The sequence below is a fragment of the Sturnus vulgaris genome, chromosome 5, assembly GCF_052056855.1.
Source record: "Sturnus vulgaris isolate bStuVul1 chromosome 5, bStuVul1.hap1, whole genome shotgun sequence".
Taxonomy (NCBI): domain Eukaryota; kingdom Metazoa; phylum Chordata; class Aves; order Passeriformes; family Sturnidae; genus Sturnus; species Sturnus vulgaris.
The window spans coordinates 21,081,659-21,100,350 of NC_142247.1; the positions used below are offsets into that span (position 1 = coordinate 21,081,659).

An 18,692-nucleotide genomic window follows, 5' to 3' on the forward strand; every position below is an offset into this window, starting at 1 on the left:
CTTGAATTTTCAGGTGGTCTGGAGTCACTGAAAAATCTTCAACAATTAATTATGGACCATAATCAGTTAATCAGCACAAAAGGTCTTTGTGAGGTACCTACTCTCATTCACCTAGACTGCTCTTTCAATCATCTCGCACAAGTTGAAGGCATTGAGAATTGTGGCCTACTTCAAGTTCTGAAGTTGCAGGGCAATAATCTCCAGGAGGTAAAAGCTTTGAATTTAGTGGCTGTTGTGCATATATTTTTGCTAACAGTCATATTTTTCAGCCTTCTGAGCATGTGCTCTTTCATTGTGGGATGTTTCATGCTCTTAGGTAACTTTTTTTTTTCCCTTATCAGAGGGTGATTTTTCAAAGATACAAATGGCTAGCAGTTAATTGTTTTCTTACTCCCAAGTCCTCGAAAAATTGGACTTTCAGTGATTATGGTTCCTCCTTCGTTTATAGCATCTAGTTTTTGGCTTGTATTATATGATTCTGATTTTGTGTAACAAAAGAGTATTATTACTTATAGGTCCTGTTATAATATTAAGATAATTATAACAGGGTGGTAATAATAATATAATTGTTGTTACATATAAGTAATTGCTTCTTACCATTACTTGTATCTAATGATAACATCGTTATTATCACCCTGATGATAATCATGTTTATTTAATGTATGTTGATTCTCCAAAACTTGAATTTTGTGCTTCAGCATTTAAAATAGGAAAGTAGTTTGCTAACTGTGTGCTGAATCGTATTTACTAGCAGTTATTCTCCTATGAATTCAAGTGATGAAAAGCATTGTCAATAAGCAGCAAATAACTGTATGAATAAAATAGTAAGGGTGTGACTCTTGGGCCTTGAGGTTTTTTTTCCTTTAACCTTATATGTTGACTATTCAGGTGTGATAGAAGACATTATTAAGTATTTACCACCTGATATATAGAGATTATGTGTGACAAGTGATACACACACAATACGGAAATGATACATATATCCAAAATGTTAGCTTTGCTTTTACTTAGTAATGATTTATGAAAAGCATCTGGTAAGCATTCCATTGTTGTTTCTCTAATTTATATTAATCTTAAATAACCATCTCCTTTCTATTTAGCTTCCAAGACTGGAAAATCATGTTCTCTTAAGAGAGCTATATTTGGATGACAATAGCATTTCTTCTATGAGAATGCTTTCTTTGTATTGGTTGCCTCTATTGCAGATTCTTTTGCTGTCTCAAAACAGGTAACTAAGAAACATTCTTCTACTTATAAAACTGATCCAGAGGAATTTATTAACATAACTCTTGTCAGAAAAGTATAATTCTCAGTATCTAAATTCTTAGGTTGAAATTTTACTATTTTTTTGGGATATTCTTTAAAAATAAAAGTATGTGGTTGGCATGCAATTACATTGGCTACCTCTAAGAAAATTTGAAACAGCATTAGCTATGTAAATTAATTTTTTTTCTTTTAGCTATTATGTGAAAATAATTCTTGAGCATTGGGGCATTATTAAAACCATGGTGGGTTTCATTCTTTCTTTAGCAATTGTTTCGAGAGTATGTCTGTCAAACTTCATATTTCACAGCTAGCTTATTCAAAACAGACTTTGAAGGCTAAGTTAAGGGCAAGTACTAGAGTTAGAAAGGACAAATAAGAATGTTTTTTATTTTACATACATATGTTAATATCCTCCAAAACAAGTATATTTGCTTTAGTTTTTCACTCTTATGGTTCTGTTTAAAAGGTATAAAATAACGAAGGATTGAGACAAGCAGCATAAAACTGGATCATGCACTCAAATTCTCTGTAATTAGTTTTCTGTTTGTTTTCTAAGATAATCTATATGTCTTTAGAGGTAGAATGACCAGATATCCTGGATTAAAAGTCTTTTTTTCCCCACCCCCCCCCCCCTTTTTCTCAATTTAAATTCTACTAAAAAAGATATGAAGTATTTATTGGAATTTTCAATATGTTAATAGGAAAAATAATTTTAAATTAATATCCATTATGTTTCTATACTGTGATAATTTTGTTCTGAATAGGGCTGATATCAGCTTAACAAACAGAATACTAAATACCATATATAGAAATACACTCTCAACTAATTACTTCACTCTCCTGTTAGTGAATAGATGTTTCTAAAGGGTGATTCATCTGCCATTTTTAGCTGCCTGCTTTGAGACTAATCGTAGCCTAAAAGTGCCTGTTCATCTTCATCGACTAGTAAAATAAATCAAAATGACCACCTCATGTGTAGGTGTCTACATCTGAAAAGAAGAATCCCATCCTATGTGACATTTATTTCAGCAGGGCCAATTGTGTCTGGGAGCCTGTGGGAAAAAGGATGTGTAAGACTGAGTCCTGTTATTATAAGCAATGTCCTTCATGGAAATTGAATATTATTTAAGTGTATGCAACCTATTTTTTAATACAACTTTTCAAATTGTTTTCATAACATCTCTAGTGAAATACTATTCATGGAGACTCTTGGATGTAAATAAAATATCTACAGAACCTAATCTTCAAGTTCCTGCTCTGGCTTCTAGGGTTTGGGATTTTTTGTTCCCTTATTAATTCTTCTGGAGTTTGGAAAAAGTGCTTCTGCCTGTGATTAAGCAAGAGCATTATATGTTAAGCATTAGATTTTGAGTCACACTGCTTGATTTAATTCTTATTCTTAATTAGCTTTTTTTTTCCTTGTCCAGTTTAGCTTTTTTGTGGAACACACAATAACGTGGCTCTATATTCTTGTAGTTTCCTCTTTGTTCTCCAGTATAGCTATCCTGTGTGTAATCAAGTGTTTGCAAAACTCCTTGAAGATCTCATGTGCCTTCCAGGGGAGCGCATCTCAGGGATAGCTTGAATGCAGCCTCTGGATTTAGGCTGTGCTGGACTGGCCATGTAGATGTACCTTAAGTCATTTGCCTATCCCATCATCTTACATTAGTTTTTAATGTCCATTGTAGTGCCTGCTCTGGTTTTCCAGTAGCCAAGCAGAGATGTAGTGTTTGGTCTGCTGAATTCCTTTTGCTGGGCTATGAGAAAGGACATGTTTTTGCATCAACAGACTGGATGGGCTGGAAATAAGTATACATCTTGCCCCCAGACAATTCCACTTCTGTCCGTGATGTATCTATAGCTTTTGTCAAATCTTTGTGACAAACAGGACAAGATAGCCTTAAATTTGTATTAAAAGCCTCAAAATTCCTGGCATTTCAGTAGCCTGCTCTGTTAAACTCACTTTATGTACATTTATAAGCAGCTCCATATGTGTGTGCTGTAGCATAAGTAACTTGATGTTCCATAGAAACAGTGAATGTAATGGAGTAAGCTGTTGAAAGAAAAGCTGTTTCTGTACTTTTATCCTACAGCCAGTGAAATTTTATGAATTTTTTCCAAGTGTGCAGTGAGTGCCATTTCCTCTTTACTGATTGCAGGAAGCCAATATAATGATAATGCTATGAATCTGTATTTTTTCTGAAAGTGAAGTACTGTGAAAAGAAAATTCTTGCACTAATTTACAGGACATTTTTATTCCTGAAATGCTTTGTCTGCATCATAAACCTGAAATTGTCAAAGGTAAAACTCCAAAAATTGTTTTAAATTGTTGTAAACCTTCAGTCTATCAAGGAACTAAAACAGGTAGTGATTAACTACTTCAAATAGAAAAAAGACAGTTATTTCACCACTGCTGCTTTTATGAAGTGTTTTATTGTGGCTTTTATATACAAAGAATATTCTTGATCAATGCACAATTGAACAAGGACAATGATGAATATTCTCGTGACTTGGTTTCTGCAGATTTAGGACTATGAATATCTGTACTCTATTTTATAGCAGCTGAGGACACAACTGTTAAGTTAGTTTAAAAAAAGGGACATTCTCTTTTTTCTTCTGTTGTGGCTAGATTTAGGTGCAGGGGAAAACAACTTTGTCCTTGTGTAAGATTTATAAATTTTTAATACGTGTAAAGAGTTCATGTGGCATTTATGTTTCCACGTAATCCCATTTAATTTATGTAGCTTTCTAATTAATGTCTTCTTCATTTAAAGGTTTTTACAGTGAGACACTAAATGTGCTGTTCAGGTAGCCCCTTTTTTTTCAACTTCAAATAGGTAAAATCCCTCCTAACATTTCTCTTTTAATATGATATTAATTAGACAAAGTTCTTTTTTTTTTGCTATCTCTTACTTTTCACTAAGATAGCCTAAGTGAGATAGATAACAATTTAATTTTTTTTTTTTAAAAAGCAGTCATCTCAAAAGTTCCTTTTTATTTTGGGAAAATGGTTTATTCTGAATCAAATTTGTTGTGTACATGTTGCTCCCATGTTTTTGCATCTAGATGCATTTTGTTCCTAAAAGGCTTTTATTAAAAATGCTAAAAAGTTGGTTAAGTTCTTTATTAGCATGCATTGTTCTCTAAAATACATATGGTATCTGTATTTTTAACTGAATTTCTCAGATGTGGCAGTTGAGCTCCTTGCAAGCCCATGATGTTTTGAGAATTTGACCACTTTTCTAGAATTATCATGACAAATCTAAATGTCATTGGATGATGAAATAAGTCATTAATGAAAAAAGCTATATTGATGTATAGTAGTTTTCATCATCCTATCCTTAACACTCTAGATTTTTAAAAATAATTTTCAGTAATTCTTTGCTGGTGATAAGTTTATCTCTAAGTATGTGGCATCATGGGTAATGTACTTGAAGTACTGCCTACTGGAATATTCAAGAAATGAAGTGCCTACCTTACAGGTTTCCTATATTCTATGTATTTGCTGCTCATAAATGTGGTGATTATTGTAAACTAAACTGTCTTTAATTTAAGGAATGAAAAAGAAATCTGGTCTTTACCTAAAGATCTAGATTATGATAAATTTATTTTAGTATTTTGCCCTGCTTCCTGCTAACCGCTTATTAGCATCAACGCTAATTTTTCTGGGGAAAAGCAGTTGCACAGCAGGATTTAGACCATCTTGAGCAGTAACTGCTATTCATGTTCAGAAACACAATCTTTATTTTCTGTGATGCATACATGCAACTATTCTTAAATCTTGTTTTCTGATGCAGCCACATAGGCTATATAAACTCTATCTCTGACCTGTTCTGGTAGCGCCTTAAATGAGAGCAGAAAAAGGAAGCTACAGCTTGCTTTTTTGTGAATATCTTTTACTTTTGTGTCTTTGTAATTTATATCTCTCTTATGCCCAGGGCTAATGTGACAAGGTCAAGTAGTATTAAGTTTTCGGTAATGTCCTTTGTCTTTCTGGTTTGAATTTTCTTAGGAAAAAAATTAACAAAGAATGTCGGTAAAGGGAAAGCTATAGAATGACGGAGAAATGTTTTAACTCTCATAATGCCAACGGCAGGCAAGGACAGTCCAGGACACAGTTTCTAATTCACCACAACATATTCTGATAAAAATCCAGAGAAATCATTATAAATAAAAACTCTGCATTATTTTTTTCCCTTATGCAAAATATGATGTTTGTTTTCTGAATAATGAGTCTATAGTCATGAATTTTTAGTTTTTGCAACCATACTTTTAGCCAGTAATATCTATGATGATATTTGCTACAAATATTAAATATATTTATGTACTGTTGGCTGATGATGAGAAACTAAAATGCTGAAATTTGTAGTACTGTATACAGATCTACATACAAGGCTTAATGCTGTATAGAGTCAATACTTGTTTGACTTGTTTTTTGATTCCATGGAAAACTTCCATGGCACAAAGGAAATAGAGCTAAGTAGAGCTAGACCCAGGACAACTTTAAAATATAGTTTGAGAAAGAAATGGAAGTATAGTGGCACGCACTCAGTTTTCTTTATATCTGTTTCTCTGAATTTACTCTTAAAGTGTTACGTTGTCATATAGAAATACTTCTCAACTGATGAATGTGGACATTTGTTTTTCTTGTTTTGAATTTGGTTGTATTTTCAGTAAGATTAAATAATTTACAACCAACATTTAGTCCATAATTAGTGCACCAGAGTAAAATTCAGCTCTGCCTTTCAGTTGTAAAGCCTGTGCTGGAATCACAATGTTTCATACAAATTCAAATTCATACATTTCAGCAACAAAGACGCATTTTTGTCTCTCAACAATTTTGAGTACATTTCATTTTTTGTAAGGTCATATTTCAGACAAAAAATTTCTGATTTATACCTTTCAAAGGCACTACACCTTCAGAAAATACTGCTTTCTGTGAAAATTAGCAGTCACAAACAGACCACATAAGAGTGGCATTTCTGTTACCATTCTCTTGTGCTAGGGTCTTGCCCTTACAGAGATGAAACGTTATCTAAACATGTATTTCTTTAAAAAAGCTATAGTTGGTGTACCATGTGCTTAAACATTCTAGGTTTAGTTGATAATTGAGATTCTTTGCATCTTGATTTTTACCTTTTCCTGACTCTTTCATATTTAATTTAAACCAAGATAAATTTTAATCTGAAACTTAATATTTGGCAATAGCCTGGCAGCTGAACAAACCATTCAGCATTCATTCTTGTATTAATGAAAGTTTGTAAGCAAAGAAATAACACTGAGCCTTAATCTTTTAGAAGTGACAATAACACACATCTTACAGTCCCAGTCCTTTGTATAGATGAATAGTTTGTATAGTTTTTTACATGTACTCAATACTGTAAACAAGAATTTTGTCCTGTCTTTAGTACTGCTTTCCTGCATTATTGCTCAAGAAAAGCTGTGATAATGCAAGAGGAGCTATTCCATAACCAGTTCCATAGCTGTCTCAGTAATCAGCACTTATTTGACACAATCTGACAGAAGAAGTAACAAAGAGGAAGCACTAAAAATATATTACAGGATAGTGCAGCCTTGGAAGCTCTAGGAAGTAATGTGCTGATTGGAGAAGAGAAACAACCTGATAAGAAATCTGAGCAATGAGGAAAGAAGCCAAGCAAATTTTTTTTTTCTCCAGAATCAGGACCTTCTGTTAGTACCATTCTAGTTATGGTGCCTAAAGAAAAGCCAGCTGAGTTGTGTAAATTTTATAAAACTTCAGCTCTTCAGCACTAAATGGAGGGAACAGAATGAAATAATTATCAGATAAAAAACCATTAATGATAAAATATTAAAAACTGAGATGCTGAGAAAACCAAGAAATATTTTCAAGTTAAAATTTCAGTAATTAGTCCTAGCATCTTGGATAGATAAATGGGCATTTTCTTCTATAAATAGGTAAATTGTCGTACCTGCAAAAGATTCTGGTGCCTTTCTGTTGATGAACTGCTGTTTAAATTTAAATTTAAAAAAAATCTTTGCTTTTTTTTTCTTAGGTTAACTGACCTTGTGCCTTTAAATTCATTTGTGTTTTTGGAAAAGCTAGATATCAAAAATAACTGCTTGTCAGGTGAGTTGTGCTAAAAATAAATAAATAAATAAAATTAATTAAATTATAAACTGATTTGAATGGGACTGTTCCCATGCATTTATAAGAGATATTAATATGGAAAATATACAAATATTTTCCAAACATGAATGTTATAGATATTAATTAAAACTATACTGTATAGATAGCAGTCTTGCATTTAGGACTTCATGATGTTGGTACACTTTAATTTCATATAAGAATTTATGGGAAATTAGATGGTTCTGCATTCGGACATATTTAGCTTTCTTTTTGCCATATTACAGATCTCAAAGATGTCCATACATGGTTTAGTGGCTGCCATAAACTAAAGGAATTGTCATTGAGTGGGAATCCCCTTCTTCAAGAAAAGAACTGGAGGTAAAAAAAATACTTTAATTTGCTAAATCAAAAATCAAAATCAGACAACAGATTGTTGTATGTATTTTTGTTAAATAGTAGAAACACTCTCACATAGTCTGAACAGTCTTGCTGCTCTGACAGGTTCACATTGCACATAGCTAGTGAAGGGGTAGTGTGTGTTAGAAGAAAGCCAGGATGAATGTTTGATTTTTCCTTAGTAGTTGAAAATTAGTGGTTTTTATGCTTCTTCAAATTCCTTATCTCTATATCAAAAATTAATTTCTCTCATAATTATGAAAGAGATGTAAGAGTAATGCTGTAATTTGCCCTTCAGTGGTGTATAATACTGGAATAATGATCCAAAAAATCAAAGACCTAGGCCTAGAGATTATGATATGTCTCTATATAAAAAGGAGTAGTGTAGAAAAGAAACTTGACATACGAAATGATATGCAACTACCAGGATTCCTGAAATGAGTACTTATATAGATTTGTAAACCATAGGAGTAAAATTGCAAGTGAATAGATTTTTTGTATAATTTTTTGCATATTAGATATAGTACTTGATGTATGGCCTCACTAGTGCCAAGTACGGGGTATGATCACTGCCCTCATCCTGCTGCCCACACTAAAACCTAAAAAACCAAAACCAGCCTTACATTTATATCTTCCACTTAAAGATTTTTGTACAAATTTAGGATTACTAATCAAACGAGAAAACTCAACTATTTAAAACTTTTAGTTAAAATATTTGAGTAGTTTAAGAGATAGCTGTGCAAGTGCATTCTTGGTTTGTTGGTTGTTTGTTTGGTTTGTTTGATTTTTTTAATGCACAGACTTATTTCTACCGCATGGTTCCTGCAGATAATTTCATTCATAAAATTCTGTGACTGCGACTGTTAAATTTCCATTTCCAGTGTTTGAATTCCCACTATTTTACAAAACTAAGTGTTATTTCACTTGTAACCTGGAGGGAAAAGCTTTCTGAATTTTAATTTAACTATGAGAACTGACACTTTAGATTGCTTAAACCAATAGAGCTTTCATAATTAGACAAGAGATTAATTTGTCTAAAGGATTTAAAGTAGGGGATACTATGAAATATGGATTTGCTGAATACAGCATTGACTGTAACTTCAGACAATATGTTCCTGTGAACTTTACATAACCCCTTGATACCAACAAAGGAATTACTTGTAAAATTTCCCACTTGGTTTTGTACTTTCATGTCCAGCCAGCGATAACACCAACAAAAGTGAAGTAGTAAGAAATCTCTTTCTAAAAATTAAACCCTGGGATCAGTCTGAGCACTCCTAGGGGAATATGTTTCAATGCTGTAATGATTAATAGAGCCTCTTAAGTGACAGAATATTCACCAGGAAGTTTTCACTAAATGAAATATTGACTCAGCCCTTCACTAGGAGAAACCAGCTGGAAAAATGAGTGTTGAGATCCCACAGCTCTAAGAGACAAAACTTCCATCATTGATCGATTTTGATACGTCACTGTTTTGGTGTATCACTATTCAACATCAGCTTTGGTAATTTCTGTCTATGTGTTCAGGAACTGTTGATCTAAACCCATGATTTTATTCCAAATGTACTTCAGACAGTCTTTGCCTTCAGTAATGGACAGTAGAAAATGAAAAAGGAAAGTTTCCTATTTGCAAAAGCTGATGTTCTATTCCATTGGAATACTATAACACAGTCATAGAGACTTCCTGTCATTTTGAACTTAGTGTAAGTTATCTGAGCTGAGTGATAATCCTTTAATTTTACAGGGAATAGTTGGGGAGTGCCAAAATTTTGAAAACAATACTATGATTTTCAGTAATAGGGAGATTTACAGCTACAATTAGTATTCTTTTAAGAGTTTGTGTTACTTAAAACTGAGTTAATGAAAATATTTGAGAGTTGATATAATTTTGCAGTCTTCAAGCTTTCAACAAATTTGGTCTGGTACAAGAAATATGTGAAATGAGGTAGCAGTACCAGCTTGCATCTCTCAATAACATAAATTAGATTGTATTGATGAGACATTCAAATTTTTTTTGTTGTTTTGGGTTTGTTTTTTTTTTTTTTTTGTTAGGTAAGCTTCTTGTACTTTTTCTTGCATCAGTAGCCACAGCTGTCCTTTTATATAGCAAGGAAATTTCATCTTTGCTGTCATTCCTTTTATTGACCCAAATTCAGTATTTCAAAAGTGGATTCTTTTTCCTGTCAGGCATACTGAATAGCATGTCAGTATATGTGCAAATGATAAAGGGAGTAAAATTGGCAAGGTTTAGTATTTTGTGCAGTTTTAAAATCTAATTTTTTTTCATACATCAACAAAATCACTACTGTATCTTAATCCTATGACTTAGTTTGCTGTTGCCTACTAATCAAATTAATTACAGGTGCCTATGCACAAGTGTGTCCAATTTTCCCGTTAAGGTTTGTGTAGGTAAAGTTCTCGCTCTAGTGATTTGAGACTATTGCCATTGACCTTCTCAGTGTCAGTATTTCAACTGTGCTCTTTATAGCAATGAAGTATTAAGAAGTCTTGCTATGTTCTGTGGTTTATTCTTTATATTATTCTTTAGTTAGTTTAGTTTATACTTAGAAGTATAAATTCTTAGTTAATATGTTAACATATGAAATAAGGACAAATGCATGCACATATTTAGAGAACTATCTTCGTGTTCTGTATTGTTACATGATTGTATCAATAAAATGGGTGTTTTAGCATAAGGATTTTTTCAAAAAACTAATTATGATTTTTTTTTTTTCCCTAAGGTCTTCCGTATTGGAGGTCCTTCCTAATTTACAGTTGCTTGATGGTGAAATCTTAACCCTTCATACTTTACCCACAACTGAAAAAATCAAAGCATCAGAATTAGGAACTTTTCTTGAACTTTGTCAAGTTCAAATTGAAGAATATATTCAACTGAAAAAAAAGGCTGCTGAATTGGAGTACGTATTTATGTGAATATAAATTGAATTCAGAAATATTTTAATGTATTGTTATTGAATTTCTTGTTGACATATGAATCAAAAGTTAGTGTTTTGCCTGGAAATGTATTAGGATAAGAAAAAGATTAAAATCGTTGACTTCAGAGCAAAGTCTGTTTTAGACAGATATTAAGTTATGAGGACCTTGAGTTTTGTTCCTTTAAGTCTGAGAAAACAGGTGGTTTAAAACCTGCAGTTAGTAGTAGTTGAATGAATTCATACACACAGCACAGTACAGTGCTAGGCAGGAATTGTATATTAAATCCTGAAACTTGTATAATCATATTAACATGATTTCCAACTTTTACTCAATCAAATCTAATTTGGCTGTTGGTTCAATATGCTCTATTTTTATTTCTGCATTTGTTTTCCATGTGTATGTTATCCACACTCTAAATAATTACAAAAGATTTTACCTCTTTTCTCTTAAGGTACTGAATTAGATGGTTCTGTTTACAGGTCTTTAATTTTGTCATACTTGCCACCTTTATCACTGTTACCATGGTTAGTTGTCCAGTAACTTCAGCTTAGACCACTCAAGTGGTAATTTATCACTTACATATGCTATGATTTAATTGTTTTGTAATATCTAAATATCTCAAAATTCTCATTTCTGCATGTTTTTTTCTTTCATAGTTCCTTTTCATTTCCTAGCAGGTTCACAAAATCCTTACAGTCCTCTGAATATCCAATTTATGTTTTAATTTTTGGAAAAGTAGTTTTCTTGGTTCTGCCGGGTACTGAACAATATCCCAGAGCAGGCGAAGCACGTGCTGTTTTACATTGCTTTAGTTTGGACTTTGCCTTGCATACTTTGTTGGTTCAGGAAAAATAAGCACATTTTTTTCAGAATCTGGCTATTTTGTGTTTGCATGTAAGCCTGTATATCCATGATATCTTGTTACTAGCTAACAATTTATTACATTGTTGTATCAGTTGAGCTTCTAAGCTGCAATAAAATCTTCATAGCACAAAATCAGATTAACTTGAAAAGAGGTTTGTATTAACAATTAGATTGAAATTAGTTGGGAGAAATTATATAGTGCATTTTTCTATGACAGATGTAATGTGCAAGTGGCTCCTAAAAGTCATATGTTTCTCCATTAAACCATCAAGATATGTCTTCTCCACTTCTGTGATTTTTGGCTTCTGGTTTGCAGATGGGAAGCTGATATTTACTAATCTATTTACCATCCTGAAACAGTGTTCTCTCCTTCCTTTTTCAAAAAATAAAAGAGAGCTCTTCTTTTCTATGATTGAGAAAGTCTTTCCATCAGTCTACCAGTCTGATATTTAGACATTTTATCATTATCCTTTAGCAGAAAAAAAGCCAGTTTATAATTAGAATATGACTTGTGAGCAAACTATAGTAGAATCTAAGGACCTAAGTTTCATACACATTTCTGCAGGATGATAAAAAATGAGAGGAAAAGATGATATGCCTAAAATTTAATTTTTTATTTTATTCTACATGAATGGACATAAGAAAGATAAATAAGAAACGTGTTGGGTCGTCAGGCTCAGACCATCCATTAATCATGAATAGTATGTGGCTCACGCTACTTTCTGGAAGCTGACTTGTACTTCTGATGTCTCTTAGTAAAGACTGGGAGCAGGAGATGAAGTGCACACTTACTGTGCTTGCAGACCACAAATATTCAAAGGCAATTGTTGAGGGGAGGGCTACCAGTCAGACAGGTAGTCAACAGGTCACCAGGAACCTTGTAAATTCAACAAGGACAAGTGCAAAGTTCTTTACCCAGGAAGGAGGTAAAGAAAGGAGGCCTTCTGCCCACTCCCAGGCTACTTGCTGAGTGGAAAAGGCCTTGATTCTGTCCAAGCACTGTCCAGCAAAACATTAGTGTTTTATCAATACAGTTTCGATCACAAACCTAAACCACAGCATTATACAGGCAACTGTAAAGGGAATTAATTCATTCCAGGCAGAGACAGTACAACTGGACATAAGGAAAAACCTTCTCAGGATGGCATAGTGATGAATTGCAATAGGCTGCCCAGCGTGGTTGTGCAGTCTTGTTCTTGGAGATTTCCAAGACCTGACTGGATGAAAACCTGAGCAGCCTGAGCTAATTTGAGAGCTAACTCAGCTTTGAAGCAGAAGGTTGAAACAGAGATCTCCTGAGGTCCTTTCAGTTGAGAATTTTTCTATGATTCTATGTAAATTTTGAAAGAGAAATATTTGAAAGAGTCTGCAGATATTTGAGATGAACAGAAGTGGAAAGAGGTGATTATGTAAACATCTCTTCTTTTCTGAACTTATGGTCTGGGTGGAGGGAGGGCAGAAGAGGGAGAGTTGTGGAATTTTTGAGCTTTTGAGAATTCATTCGTGATCTTTTAAATCGGTAACTGTGACATGATTGAAGCATATTGTATCAAATTTGGTCTTAAAATTAATTTATTGTGTGTTAAAGCCATCTATCCTTTATTGTGACTGAAGTAAAATTTATGGATGTCTCGGAAACCATTGCAAACTGCAGTTCATAAAAAGAACTCTAAACAACTTGTTTGTATATAAGCCTTAGCGACATAGCTATTATATGTACATATTGCAATGCTTTGACTGAATTAATGTGACATTGCTAAACAACAGGCCAACAATGGAGCAAAATTCTATCTGTTTCACATCTTGCTAAGTTATGAGCCCCTGTAGGTGTGACCTCAAGTATGTAAGCTGCCAAATGTAATCACTGCTTGCTTCTCTAATCTGTTTCATACACCACTGCTGCCCAGTTTAATTCTCTGTGCTGTTTCTTCCCAGAACTTCTCTGTTGTTGCCATGCTTAAGAATAAAACTGATTTTAAAATTTAATTTCTCTATTATACTAAATGTTTTCTGTCACATAAGTTTTAGATGACTTGTAATAAGTAATCACGTAAAAAAAATTATATAATGCCTGTGCTGCAGCAATTTGTTTTCAGTCATCAGATATGCAGTTGTCTGGCTAGTGGAACACGATCTTTATAAATATTCTATGCATATTAGAGTGAAAATGACAGGAACTTCATAAATGGTGTTGCAAGGAGAAAATATGTCAACAGTGACCTGTTTCATGTTTGTAAGGGACTTTGGTAATCTGCAGCTGAACATCAGTAATGATGCTTATACAATTTTCCCTGAAGACATTAGATTTTACCCCACACTATTGCAAACAAAAGCTCACGTAAATTGAGATGTACTATTTGAATATTCCACGTATTATAATTATGAACGTCACAGTAAAGAAAAACATGATATTAAGCAAGGTTTTAACTAGCACACATTAGCATATGAAGGGGTGGAATATTAATTATGATTTAACTGCAAGGGCCAGGAGAAAACTGTTATTCCTGATCAGAACTGGCTTGTTTTTTCCAAGCCTCTCCCTTTTGCCTCTGAGAGATTTGTTCTGCTGACTTTTCCAGATTTACTGACTCATTCTGAGAAAATTATGCTGTTTGAATGACCAGGCAGGTGTGATTGCAGTAAAAAAATTCTATACAAAATGTGTTAGCTTTATAAGCAAGCCTCTGTCACCACTTTAAATTTCTTAAGTAGCAACATTTTTGCTGATTTAAATTCCACTGGAAGGCATTTAAGCATGAATAATTTGTCCTTTTCTGTACCTGTTAAGTCTGCCTGTGTGTGGATCCTTATGCTTCCTAGGTGCTGCCAGTGGGTTTTATTCCTCCCCATGTCTACTCCTCTGTTGCCAAACACTTCATGGGAATTGAGCAGGTTTTGGACCAGGACAGTGATAGATACTCTTTATGAATTGATGTGAGGACTGAAATTGTAACAGTCGTTAAAAAATTCTGTAGTAGTCTTTAATAAATGCCTGACTTAAATTTCCAAATAGATTAAAATCTGATTGTGATGCTTTTTTTTCCTCAAAGTCCCTGGAAAATGCTAGCACAAATAGAGCGGTATCTGGTTAAAAAAACAAACAAAACAACAACAAACAAAACAAACAAACAAAACCTACAGGTAGATTTTTGCTCTTAGCATTTTTTGGTGAAAATAATACCTTGGTCTTTAGTGTCAGGGCTGCTAGCTTAGCACATTTGTACGGTACAGCAAGACTCATCCCGTGCTCTTCTGGCTTATTATCCCTTTCTCCCTCTGCAAAAGCAGTGGTTATGCTTTGTGGTTATGCTAAAATTTGCATATAGCATAAATGACTTTCACTTGTTATGATCAAAATAAAGCCGTGGGCAGCCTGGCAGTGACTGAACAGGAAGGAATGTGCTGGTCAAAGCAGAAAGCCATAAAAACTTTGCAGTTGCAAGGCTACCATTTTTATGTTTCATCGCATACTAAGCAGCCAGACACTGTGGATTCTGGTGCTTCCATAGGATAATTCCATTTCTTGTTTTATCTCGATGCCAATTTATGCTTAAAACCGAGGTCAGATCTTAACGAAGAAGCAATTCCAGGTTAAGCGTGACCAATAACACTGGAAAAGGTCCGAAAGGCAAACAGTGAGTTTACATTAATTGAAAGCAAATATTGTGGTATCAAAAGTCATATTTCTTACTTTGTCTTTTTCCTTGTATGATTTTTTTATCATTAAAGAAGTAAACCAGTCCTGTGTATTTTCCATTACAGCAGCTTCCTTTGTGTGGTTTGAATAAGTAATCTTCAGGAACTCATTTCTGGTATCAAGAGTGCAGTGCTATTGAGACATTGAGAAAGTTGCAGTGTGTTGGTAGGATGCCTGATATCCCTATTCATTGAAGGGAACCACCAAACTGACTGTGCCACCAAGTTTGTATTCATGGCCTTTGGTGTTTGTGAGCTGGAGCTTTACCTTCGTAGGAGAACCTCAAATGCCACTTCATTGCCATAAGTCTCTGAGATATCACTTCAGCTTCCTTTCTAGTTTCTTTAAACTAATATGACTGCCTAAACCAGAAAGCTACTGCTACAGAGGGCAGCCTAAAAATCCTGCAAAATAAAAGTGTAGTTGTGGATTGCCAGAGAAGGTATGGGAGAGGAAAGGGTGCATGCCCACAGTGACAAGATGGTATTTTCCAGCCATTGCTTGGAAAAACAACCCAAAAAGCAGCCTCTACAAAAAAACTGACACACAAAATTATTCCCTATCTGAATTTTCACTTCCTCAATCTCCTCTTTAATTTCTGATTAATATATTCATAGCCACTTGAAGAATAAAAACACTGCTTGAGATACACCTCCACCTGTCAAAGGAGAGGATTCCCTGTTATGGTGGTTTGTTTTTCTTTCTTTCTGTTTTTTTGTTTTGTTTTTTTTTTTGACAATGAACAAGGATATTCAGAGTGTGGTTTTCATAGGAAATTTTTTTGCTCAATATATAAAACATTCTGGGGTTTTATGCAATATTTTAATTTTCATAAACAAATAAACCAACAAAATAAAGCAAAGAAAAGATAAAAAACAGGTGGGAATGTATTTTTTCAATTTTTTTTTTTTGTGTTCTTACCATATTATTTTATGTAGAAATTTGGTAATGATCTTATATTTTTAAATACTTCAACTAATTCAATATATTTAACTAAATAATTTAATTCATGCTTTAAGTCTTTTCTGTTAAAGAAATTATTATTCTTACTATGTAATATGTTAGATCCTTAAACAAATATACAGATTGGTTTAAATGTTTTCAGGACTTGTCATATATGTGGAATTAACAGGAGTAGGAGTAATGTTTTGTTGCAGACAATCAAATGTACAGCTATTGCACAGTGAATTATGTGCTTATGCTCATAAGATCAATTTACCCCTTCAGATTTTGGCCAAGAGCACTGAAGTTGCACTATTTTTTCTCTTGGATTGCCGATCTAGAATTGACCTTGTACTCCTCTGAAATTAGCACCCGGTTACAGATCTCTGCATCTATCTACTATTAAAGGAAAATGTTTTCATTATTCCAGAAGTACCTGCTACCTAATACAATGAACAAAGTACACAGTACAGACAGCCATCTGAATCTATAACAATTGGTTCATATTTACTTACTTATCATTTAGACAGTGTTGCACAAAGAATGAATGAGAGTCAGACTTCCTAGATTACTATTGCTTCAGTCTAGCAGTTTCTGTTATATTGAAAAAAAATCTGGACTTAAAAGTTTATGTTTTCCTGAATTTTCTTTAGATGTTGTAGTTTGTTGGTTTGAATCTAAGTTTGGATTCTGTTGCTTTAGTTCTTATCTAAATTTTAAAATTACTGTTATTTTTATATGAGCTTTTGTAGTTGCCAGGTAAGATTGGATTATTAAGGCAGAATTGCCTCAAATCCTCTAAAAATTTGGGCTTACATGCCACTAACCACACAGAAAGTTAATAGTGAAATGCATGCTATGGTGGCTATTAAAAACTGAAAACTTTCTCTTTTAGAAAAACTCAGAGTAAAATAAGAAATATGTGTGATTATATTTTAAATATGTCAAAAAGAAGACAAAATCTAATAAGATTTATAATTACTGAAACTAGATTTCCAATAGGAGTAATTGCTAGTTGCTGTAAGAATATGGAAACATGTAGGAATACTTGAAAATAAAAGCTATTTTATAAAATAATAGAGGGAAATATTTTTAAAACATTTTAACAGACATGTAAAATTTATTTTTCTTTTTTTTTAGAATTGCCTCTTCTATTGATTCTGCACTGGGACAATGCTGGTATTTTAATCAGTTGATGAAACTTAGTATTAAACATCGATATGTACATGAGTACGGTGAACTAAACATTACTGACAGAGATGGACCAGAAGCACTTCAAAATCGTTTAAAGCAAGCACCCACTGGCTGCCTACAGGAGAATAACTTCTTTATCATGGATGCGACAGAAAATAAACAGGTCTTGTTGGATCCTTCCAAAAGATGGATTACTACTGGTGATACTCAGGCCACATTCATTAACTCCTCCGTACCTGTGCACCAGAAGGAAAATAGAGGAGATCAGAGAGTGAAGCAGAAGAGCACTGAATCTTGTATTAATTACAGTGTGGAGAGCAAAGGCAACAATAACATGTCAGGCCAACTCATATTGCAACAATCAGTGATAGTAGCAAGTGATATGGGAAAAGATTTCCAGCACTCTGGGAATGATACAGAAAGGTAAGACAGATGTCAGGTTGCTTTCAAATCAATTATAAAGATTCAATAGGAGTGAGGATTTTTTGTTTAAAGCAGAGGCACAGAACTTGTAAGATAATCTTTTTAAGCTTATTAGACAACAAAGCATTATATTCAAGTGTTGTACACTAGGCTTCTATATTAACAATTAAGAATCCTTTATGGTATTCTCCAGTTGGATGTTTTGCAGAAACTTTGGAGGAGATTAACTAGAAACTAGTGTAAGCTTTTTTTTGCCAGAATTATTCATTAGACATTCAAGATTCATATGTGTAAACTTTACAGCTAGTAACATTTAGAAAGCAAGAGAAAAAATTTCTTAAATCTACCATCCTAATCCCTTGATTTAGGCCAGTTTTCTGCTGTTGTGGTGACTGAAGAGCTAATGGCCTGCCCTGCTTTTGGTACTCCTCCAACATGCCTTAACCTACTTCTTAAAAGTAGAGGCAGGGGTGAGAGGCCAGTTCAACTTGTTATGTGTCCCCAGATTTTCTCCTGCATGAAGCAGAGTGGTTTATTATCTTCTTGGATTGTGTTTCTGCTGATTTGTATGGTTCTGGATGTACAGATAAGGGAAACAGAAGCTGATTTTTTTTGCAGTAATTCCTCAAGATTTGAGTTAAAGTTTCATAAGAATTCACTTTCAAAAACCTATGTCTTCAGAACAGTATGAAAGGTTTGGTTTTTTTGGTGACATTTTTTGTTTTGGTTTTGGGGTTTTTTTTTTGTTGTTGTTTTTGGGGTTGTGTTTTTTGGTTTTTTGGTTTTTTTTGGTGGGTGTTTTTTGTTTGTTTGTTTTGGGTTTTTTGTTTTGTTTTGTTTTTTCGTTTGTTTTTTTTGTATAGT

The 18,692-nt window shown here is 33.6% G+C and overlaps 1 protein-coding gene across 5 annotated transcripts in view; it reads left to right on the forward strand.

Moving 5' to 3' along the window:
* The window catches only part of LRRIQ1 (leucine rich repeats and IQ motif containing 1), a 113,188-nt gene that overhangs the window by 14,536 nt on the left and 79,960 nt on the right, over positions 1–18,692 (forward strand). For all 5 annotated transcript variants that reach the window (XM_088165018.1, XM_088165014.1, XM_088165017.1 and 2 more), the window contains exons 11-16: positions 14–207; positions 1,101–1,228; positions 7,302–7,375; positions 7,660–7,753; positions 10,513–10,689; positions 17,352–17,828. In XM_088165018.1, coding sequence (XP_088021144.1) covers positions 14–207; positions 1,101–1,228; positions 7,302–7,375; positions 7,660–7,753; positions 10,513–10,689; positions 17,352–17,828 — 1,144 coding nt within the window. The remainder of the gene's footprint in view (positions 1–13; positions 208–1,100; positions 1,229–7,301; positions 7,376–7,659; positions 7,754–10,512; positions 10,690–17,351; positions 17,829–18,692) is intronic.